The sequence below is a fragment of the Sarcophilus harrisii genome, chromosome 5 (assembly GCF_902635505.1).
Source record: "Sarcophilus harrisii chromosome 5, mSarHar1.11, whole genome shotgun sequence".
NCBI classification, from domain to species: Eukaryota; Metazoa; Chordata; class Mammalia; order Dasyuromorphia; family Dasyuridae; genus Sarcophilus; species Sarcophilus harrisii.
Genome location: NC_045430.1, coordinates 231,083,865 through 231,093,628, shown reverse-complemented (window position 1 = coordinate 231,093,628; position 9,764 = coordinate 231,083,865). Strand labels below are relative to the sequence as shown.

Here is a 9,764-nt window from a genome sequence, read left to right as displayed (position 1 = left end):
TTAGAGAAATACAAAATTAATTGACATTCTATCTCATGCTCTTGACAAATTATACATTAACAACAAAGGAAAGACAAGCAGTTATGAAAGACTAAAGAATTCTGATTAATGCAATGATCCACCATGATGCCTACTATATATCTTCTGAGAAATGAAGCATTATGATGAGAATAGCATATATATTTTTTTGACCTGACTAATATAGTAATTTGTTTTGCTTTATTATGCATTTTGTTGCAAGGGTTTTTTGTTCATTTGTTTTTGTTTTTCCTGTGAGAGAGGAATTTGAGAGAGAAAAAAACAAACTTGTGAATTGAGCAAATAAAATGAAGGGGGGGGGGGGGGGGGAGGGCCGGGGATTAGCAGCAGAAAGACATTAGTAACATTTCATGTAAAACAAAGGATTTCAATTGAATTTTGAAGGAAACTAGGGATTCTTTGGGGCACACATTTGGGCCTTACAGAAGCGAAGGACCCTCTTTTAAAAAGCATAGAATGAGATGTGTAAGGGACAGTAAGCTGGCGGGTTTGGCTCTTCTGTGGAGTGTTAAGGGAAATCAAGTTGTGGGTGCTCTTTAAATCTATTTACTTATTTGTTTGTATTCCCCAATTGACTGTTAAGTGTTTGAAGAAGGGGCCCAAATTTTGCACTTTTATTATATTTTCACCATCTAAAACACTGTCTTGCACAGTATATATGATGAATAAACGCATTTTTAATTTAATTGATTTTTTTAAAGATTTAATTGAAGCCTTTTGGAGGGGGAGGGGCGGTCAGCTGCTCCAATCTGCAAATGTTTGGGAAATTTAAGCCAAAAAAGTCTCTTTTCCAAGCCTGGTTCTGGTTCCGGTGAGCTCGAACCGAAGGGAGTGGCCCGGTATGACCCCAATTCTGGTGGAGCTCACATCTCGGTTCTTATACCGCCACTGCACCCCCAGCCTAAAGCACGCAGCTCTGGCCTAGAAAAGGAGCCCAAATTGAGGTCAAGGGCACCGACCTCGCGGCGGGCTTCTTTCCCAGAGCTGGGCAGAGCCGCACCAGGCCCAGCGCCCCAGGAGCACGCCTCCTTCCGCCTGCGCCAAAGGGGCGGGCCTGGGAAGCTCCCACAGTGCTCAGGCCAGGGCTCCCGCCGCGGGCCGCGAAGATGGCTCGGCTCCTCCTCCAAGGACTGTCCAGGCTGGGCTGGAGGGAGCTGCCTTTCGGGGCCGTGCATCGTGGCGCCCGTGTCTGCCTCGGCCCGAGGAGAGCCGGTCACCAGGACGTCGGTAGGACCGAGCGCCCCTGGGGGGAGGAGGGGGAACCGGGGATCTTCGGACCCGGCAGTCAAGAGACCCCCTTGGGGAGCCGAGGGGCAGCAGCGTCGGTCTCCAGCTCCTCACTCCTCTCCCTGCCTGGGAACACCACCCCCAGGCGTCTCCTCCCGCATCTGTCCCCTCCAACTATCCCTTCCCCAACTGTCCCCTCCTCCAGCCCTCTCCCTAATTCTCCTTCTCCAGCCTCCCCCGCTGTCCCTTCCAACTATCTCCGCCCCAACTGTCCCTCTCATGCTTTCTCTTCCCCCAACTGTCCCTCTCCAGTTGTTCCCTCCCCCAACTGTCAGGGCCCCCGCTGTCCCCGCCCCGAGCTGTCCTACCCTTTCCCTCCAGGTTTCAGTTTTGCTTTTCTGTTTGGCTGCGAGTCGTAGTTGCGGGCTCTGCGTATTCTAAGCCCTGCTCTTTTTTTCTGACAAAAGTGCAAAATGAGATCCCCTTCCCCCAGTCTCGTCTGTCGGGATTCAGAGTGGAGCCCCCCTCTATCTGTTGGGCCCAAGACCTAGCTTTGGATCTTTCTGCCTCGCCTTTAGCTTGTGACGTAATCCGGGTTGTATCGCTTACTTTTCCACAGTTTTATAGTTAATCTTATTAGCTAGATTGTAACCTCTTGGTCAGGACTAGGACAGAGCACTTCACGAATTATGAACAATATTAAAAAAAAATTAACTTAAGTCTCACCTAAAGTCTCAACACTTATTGCAAGAAACCTTTCCTTTCTTCAGAAATTCCCCCTGATTTCTCCTGTTTAGCTATTTGCATGTTGTCTCCTTTATTAGATTGCAAATTATTTTTTAAAATTCAAAGCCATTTAGCATTCTGACCAGCACATAATGGGGGCCTAATAAATATTGATTGATTGACTGGCTGATAAGCACATAATATGTATTTTAATTTGACTATCCTTCTCCACCAAGGATTTTGAATCTAGAATAAGCATCAGAGCTTCACACTTATGTAGGTAATTGACTGTTCACTTTTTTAATCACTCTGTCAAAAAGCATTCATCAAGTACTCAAACTCTGCCTCTTAAAGACAATAATGAAACTATCCCTGCCCTCAAAGAAGTTATTTATTAATGGTGGAAACAAGATGTTCACATAGATATATACAAAATACTTATAGGGATATTTTCAGAATAGGCTACATAGAGGTTACAAGATGGCAACTCAGCTTGAAGTTGAAGGGAATTAGGAATCCCAAGAGACTAAAGTGAGGAAGGGGAGTGCATTTTAAGCCTGGAAGACATCCAGGGAAAAGGAGATGGAACATCACATGTGCAGAACAGCTGGACTCTCTTAGTGTGCAGAGAGGAATAATGTGTAAAATGGCTACAACAATGAGAATGGTTCAAGCTGGAAAGAATTTTAAATGTCAGACAGAAGAGCTTATATTTGACACCAGAAGTAATGGAGAGCTACTGGAGTTTATTGAATAGGGGGATGACATATTCAGACCTGCCCTTTAGGAAAATTTCTTTGGCCATTATGGGGAACATGAATTGGAGGGGGGAGAGACCAGAATACCAAAAAGGAACCTACCAAAGTAGTGCAGGCAATTGATTAATGATGATTAGTAGCGATTAATGGCCATGTGAATTTGAGAAATGTCTCAGAGTGAGAAAAAACAAGATTTGGCAACTCCATGGGATGAATGAAAATGAAGAGTCAAGGATGAGACCCAAGTTTCAAACCTTGATTACTGAAAGTCTAATGATGGTTCCAACAATGATAGGGAAGTGCAGAAGAGGGGTGGGTTTGTGGGAAAATAGATTAATTTCTTTTTGGGGTATGTTGTATTTGAAATGCCAAGGGGATATCCAGTTCAAAGTGCCTAATAAATAATTTGTGGTTTGGAATTGGGGGTCAGGAGAGAGCCCAGGGCTGGCTACTTAGATCTAGGAGTCATCTGTATAGAAATAAGGGATTCTTATCTCTAAAGATAATAGATGATAACAGATTTATTTTTCATGCAGGGTATTGGATTAAATGACCTCTAAGATCCCTTCTAACTCTAAGAAACTGACACTAAACTGAGCATTCGTGATTTAGGCTAATTTTAGCACATTAAATGAGAAAATTGATTGCTGAGGGGTTTAAAAAAATTTTTATTAGCAGTTCATGGAGTATGATTGTGTTCTAATATTCCGTTTAACCTTTCATTTTTGAAACTATTCATAAATGCTTCGGAAGCTCACAAATGGTCATGAGAAGAAAGATTTTGTTGAACTTTGGTCTGTTTTGTAAATGTGAGTGAGTGGTATGATGCTTTCAGCTGTTAAATCAGCTCCCAAATCCAAAAAAAAAAAGTGCCAGTTTCATTACCACAAACTTGAAGAGAAGCCAATATTCAAAGCCTTCTGTTCATATAGTAGAGGATTTTTTTTTAAACGAAATTGGAATTTCATTAGTGCAGGGAACTAACTCCTAGACTAAAGCATTTTGGTACTTACTATATATCTTAAAGTCTTAGAAATTTAAGTGACTTTCCCAGGATCATTCAGCCTCTGATTTAGTTTTAGAGGCAGACCAGTTCCCTATCCACTATTATACACACACACATATCCTCAAGCAGAGGAATCACAAAACAGTAATTTATATTAGAAACACTTCTCTGCTTTTTAGGAAATTTCACCTCAAGGTTTTCTTAAGTTATTCCCTCCTCCACATGATTTTAAAATATAATTCCATTTTCAATAATTATACCTACATCTAGCTTTACTTTGAGTGAATTACATCTGTACAGGCAGAAGTGTAGAAGGGACTATAATTTTTTCTGGTGCCTTTGACCATTTCTCACCTGTTAAATAGGTGTGGATGGTTAAGCAGGATGCTGAGGCCCTAGAATTTAATGCTTTGTTATTATCTGGACTAATGAAAAAGAACAGAATTGATCCAGGACAATAAATCATTCAAAGCTAATAAATGCATTTGACTTGGGAATAATATTTGTTGGCAGAGTTGCCTTCTAAATTGTTGTGCTTTGATTGAGAAGCATTTTCAGGGAGATGGGTTCAAGCCCTGCTTTAAATGTACTATCTCTGTGACCCTTGGCAAGTTGCTTAACTACTTGGTACTCTCATCCTGGGAGAGAAAGTTAATGGTATCATGGATGGTATATTCCCTTTAGATTGCAGGGACTTGTGCTCAAATATTGACTCTACCATCTTCCATCCATATGACCTTGACTAATTATTTAATTTCTCTGAGTTTTAGCTTCTTTATCTGTAGAATAAGGGGGTTTGGTGAGAAGGCTGCCAAAGTATCCTTCCACCTCTCGACCTATGGTCCTGCGGCAATACCAGTTTGCAGTAGAACAAGGGCAGAATACCCCAAATATGTGGTGTCAGGGAGAAGCTACCAGGGAGCCAAAAAAAATACTACCAGATACTAATACCCATACTAATTGGATTTATTAACCTTGCTCCTTCCTTGCTTCTTCTACCCACTGATGACCAATGACAGCACAGCTTATAGATGGACAGTGACTAAACTTCAGTTGCAGAGAATAGCTGTACAATAGAAATGAGTCTTCTCCAATTCTTTTCAGTATGAGAGATTTGGAATGTGAGACTAACCACAGAATCTTAAACTCTCTCTTCTCCCTAAGTCTACACTTCAAATTTTCTCGGTATTGGCTCTCATTCTCTCCACCTTTGAACCAGTCTCTGAGAAAAAAAAATAGACTTTCTCCTTGCCAAAGCTAACCCCTCTTTTTCTGCCTTTGGTACTATTATTCCATCTGGGGCAGTGGTTCTCAAACTTTTGTTTTCAGTATCTTTATCCTATTAAAAATTATTGAGTATTTCTCCCGTTTATCTGTTTATCTGGATTATATTTATAAAACATTTGTCATATTGGAAATAAAAACTATTTTTGAATTTGTAGACCCTCTAAAAGGGTTTCAGAGATCTCTAGGATTCTCTAGATCATATGTTGATAACTACTGATCTGGGGTATATGGAGTATTCAAAGAAAACTAGCACTTGTGCTGTGAAGGCTTTCTGGGCCCTTTTCAGGGGTACTCATTCACCTTTGGTGTTTACCTGGCACTCAGCTCTCACACTGTGTCTCCAAGAAATTGGAGTTTGGTCATCAGCCACCTCTTCCTCCTCCTTTGCCTCCACTCCCCTCTGTAAAATGATCTTGGCAGATGAGCTAAACCAGGTGAGGATAACCAATAAATTTCAAACCTGTCACTGAGTTAAAGGGATATCTGCCCCAAGCATGTGAAGACTTTCCCCGGCAGAATGGGTGAATGAGAACAATTTGTTCCAACCACCATGAAGGTGGCCATGAAGTCCAATGGCATTTAGAGCTTGGTCAGACATCAAAGATACCAAGGTTAGCCACTGCATCCCAGTCTGTCACTATCATTTTAACCTTTGTCTTGCCACTAAAGAGAGAAGAAAGAGTGAGACTGATTACTACACAAATCTGTCTGACTTAAATCCAATTCATCATTCAGTCAAAACATCTCCTATGATATAATTGGTCCTTTTAGAAAGCAAAGGAGAATATTTTCTCTCTATCTCTCTTTTCTCTGACTCTGTCTCTGTCTCTCTCTGTCTGTGTGTCTCTCTGTCTCCCCCCCATTTCTCTCTCTCCTCTCTCTTCTTCTCTCTCTCTTCTCTCTCTTTCTCTCACTTTCTCTTTCTCTCGCCCTCTTTCTTTCCTTCTCTCTCCCTCCTCCCTCTCTTCTTCTCTCTCTTCCTTTCCCACTCTTCATTTCACCTTCTTTCCACTTTCCTCTCATGACCTCCTCCCTGTCCACCCCTTTTTCTCCCCATGTCTCTGTCTCCATCCGCCCCCCCCATGACTCCTTCTCTATTGCCCTCAGTCCTTCCTCAACAAACAAAGCCATGATTAATTTTTGAAGGGAGATCGGGACATATAACAGCTCTGAGTTATCTTTCTATAGAATCTCCTGTAATAGCTTCTAGCTATATTCATGATAGGAAATATTTCTTCAGAACCAATAAGAGCAGAGATAGGGTCAAGTGCTATCCTTAGATGCTCAATCAGGATTTATTCAACTGTTTTTAGTATATAACTACAGCAATGATTCTCTCCCCTACTGCCCCACCCCGCCACCCCCAGCTGCTTCTAGTATGGATGGATAACTAGGCTTCTGCTTATTATTAAATTTCTTATTAAACCGATGAACCCCCTCAAATCATTTTGTACAGTGTCCTTGGAAACTATGGAGGGTGAGAATCTGGGAAGAAAGGAACTAAATGTCTCTTTGCTTTTCTGCAAGATGATGAATAGTATGCTATCTGAGACCAATGCAGGGGGAGGGAGGGGAAGTAAAAATTAAAATGAATCGTGCTTTTTAAAATGTTCTTTTTTTTAAAAAACCAATATAGGATCTTTCAAGAAGCATGGTGAGCCAGCCACTGACTGGAAAAAGAAATTGACTCCAGAACAGTACTACGTCACTAGAGAAAAGGGAACAGAACTGGTAAACTACTCCATATGGGCAGGGAGGGATGAGGGAAAGGATGTTCAGAAGAGAGGGAGAGGGAAGAGTAGATAATAGGATTAGAGGATCTTAAGGAACTTTAACAGACCATGGAGCTCAAAACCACAAATGGGAAAACTAAGATTATCTGGCTTGAAGGTCAAAGTCCCAAATCTGGGATTTGTAACCAGGTCCTCTGATCCCAAATCCCATTCCTTTCCCACTGTGCCATGAGATCACCAAATTTATATCTGGACAGGATCTTAGAGAGCATTTAGCTCAACCTTATCAGTTTATAAAGGAGGAAACTAAAAACCTAAACTCACCTGTGGCCACACAGATAAACTGGGTTTCAAAACTAGGTCTTCTGATTCCAGATCCAATCTGGAGGACGCCTATTCTTGTTCCAGACTGCCTGTACTCAGACTCAAAAGTTGAGAAATCCTTGTCTAATAAAGCTATCTTTCAAACAATCAAAGAATTTGGTCATCTCCTAAGAAAAATTATTTATATGTATTCCTGTTGGCAGCATCATTTCATCCAGTTCAGTTCAGATACTTTTTTGTGGATGTGGAGTTCAGGACTTTCATCTGAATCTTGATTCTACCCTTATATGTGATTACATTTAGTCATCTTCCCTGTGCTTCTAGCTCCCCATCTATGAAACAAGGATCAGAATCATACCTGTAGGAAGTGTGTTGTAAATCTTTAAGTGGCATATAAGCCTGAGTTATTCTTCTCTGCTTCTGACTATAATCTATCCCAAACTTTGTAAACTACTATGTTCCTTATAAGACTCTTTGGGATAGAGACTGTCCACTTAGATTTAGGTACTAAACATCTGAAGGCATTGAATTATTAAGCAGTTTCACTTGGAGAGTGTAAATGGCTCAAATCAAGGCAGTATTATAGGAAGGCTATAATATAGCTGCAGTTTTACTTGCCCATCCAAATTCATGCCACAATTTAGATATGTTCTTCTTTACAATAGAAAGCGCACCCTGTACTTGAAAAGTGTTAAATAATCAGAGCTACTATATATATATATATATATATATATATATATATATATATATATATAGTACAGTGTATTTATATACACACATATATTACAGTGATATAGTTATGCAAAGCTAATGTAAGCAATGGATAAATAATACCTTCATTTTATATATCACTTTAAATTTACAAAACACTTTCACATATATTCTCTCATTTGATCCTCACAAGAGCTTTGTGAGGAAGCTGCTTGTCATTCTCCCCATTTCACAGATGGGGAAACTGAAGCTGAATGAAGTTTTGGTTCATTTTTTGGTTCATTTGGTTCAAGAACTTTGTCCTAGATCATACAACTACTGAAACAAGATTTGAACTCAAGTCCTCCTGTCTCTAAATTCTGTTTTCTACCCACTGTATCAACTGACTGAAAGTAGAGATTGATTTCAGGTTTGTGCCTGGCATAATTCCCTGAAGATAGTAGGTATGGAGTCAATAATGTGTTCTGAATTGAATTCTACTCCATTTAAGTAATGGGACCTGAGTCAAATATCTTAATCTGAGTCTCTTGTTTCTCGTCAATAATATGGGTTAATAATACCCACTTAGTTCCTCAAGTTTTGTGAGACATAAGTGAAATTATTATTATTATTATTATTGTTAAAACATTATTCACCAATTCTGTTGCTTTAAAGGGTCTCCTCTGGCCTTATTCAACTACTATAGTCTTGAATGTTTAGAGGGTGTTTAAAGAGAAAGTTTTATGAAAATTAAAACAAAGAAATAATAAAATCACGATATTTTTCCCATCCCTCCGAAGTTTAGGGATGATGCCTCCTGAAGCATAAGTGAATCACAAGTTATAATTGTCCTCTGGATACTTAGGGAGGCTTCCAGAGTTTATAAAGCTAAGTCCAATTCTTAAGTACAGAATGAATGGGTGAACAAATGAATAAAGCATTTAGTAAATCATGGGCAAAACATTGGGGATGATCCCTGCTCTTCAGGATCTCACAATGGGGAAGGACAAAGCATATGGAAGGTTTTAATTACATGTCAGAGGGGAAAGTCCCAATGGTCCTTACAATGCAGAAGGAAAGCAGATTGTCATGTATCTTCTGTATTGTCATCTCCACTGATAAATCTTAGCAGTTTCTAACACTGAATCATTTGACAGTGCTAAGGATTTGAGTGGCAAGATCTTTCTTTTCGGGATCATCATTAGCTATGACTGGAGCTTCTGTAGGAAAGTTGTCAGGCTATATCTCTCTCTACAGGGGTTAACATCCTGCAGTGATGGTTGAAGGCACTGGGCTGAAAGCACCAATAGGCCCAAGACTCTGGGGCTTAAAGTCCTGGACTGGCTCCATCAGGGGTCAAGAAAGAGAGGAGTTGAGGTGATGGCACTTTGACTTGTCTGGCCCATGCTGCCTCCTCTCTCTTTCTCAGTCTGTCTGTCTGTTTGTCTCTCTGTTTTTCTATCTCTGTTTCTTCTCCTCCTCCTCCTCCTCCTCCTCCTCCTCCTCCTCCTTCTCTCTCTCTCTCTCTTCTCTCTCTCTCTCTCTCTCTCTCTCTCTCTCTCTCTCTATGTCTCTGAATCTCTGTCTCTCCATCTGTCTCTCTCTTTCCTCTCCTTAATACTTTCGCTAGGTTGCCATGCTTGCCCTCTGCGTAGCACACAGTTGGTTGGCAGTTGGCAAGAATGACTAGCCCTTCCTTCAAGAAATCACTTCCCTGGATGATGGCCATGAGGTCTGGACTAGAATCAAGTGGTCCAAGAGGCCCTGCTACTCCCAGGGTTCCTGTGCCCATTTGCCAGACAACGTTTGCTGTGTGTGAAATACTTCAGATACTGGAGATAAACTGCCAGATGTTTAACAGAATAAATTTGTGGGTTTCTCAGGCAGATGGTAATATATAACACCCCCTGTATGTTTGGCTACTTTACAAAATGAGCCCAGTCTATGATCTAAACTCATGTTGCAAATCCATTT

At 40.8% G+C, this 9,764-nt stretch overlaps 1 protein-coding gene across 1 annotated transcript in view; it reads left to right on the top strand.

The window, feature by feature from the left end:
- The first annotated feature begins 1,073 nt into the window (after positions 1 to 1,073).
- The window catches only part of MSRB2 (methionine sulfoxide reductase B2), a 28,924-nt gene continuing 20,233 nt past the window's right edge, over positions 1,074 to 9,764 (top strand). The window contains exons 1-2 of the mRNA XM_012551248.2: positions 1,074 to 1,266; positions 6,680 to 6,774. Of these exons, the coding sequence (XP_012406702.1) occupies positions 1,146 to 1,266; positions 6,680 to 6,774 (216 nt within the window). The 5' untranslated portion in view covers positions 1,074 to 1,145. The remainder of the gene's footprint in view (positions 1,267 to 6,679; positions 6,775 to 9,764) is intronic.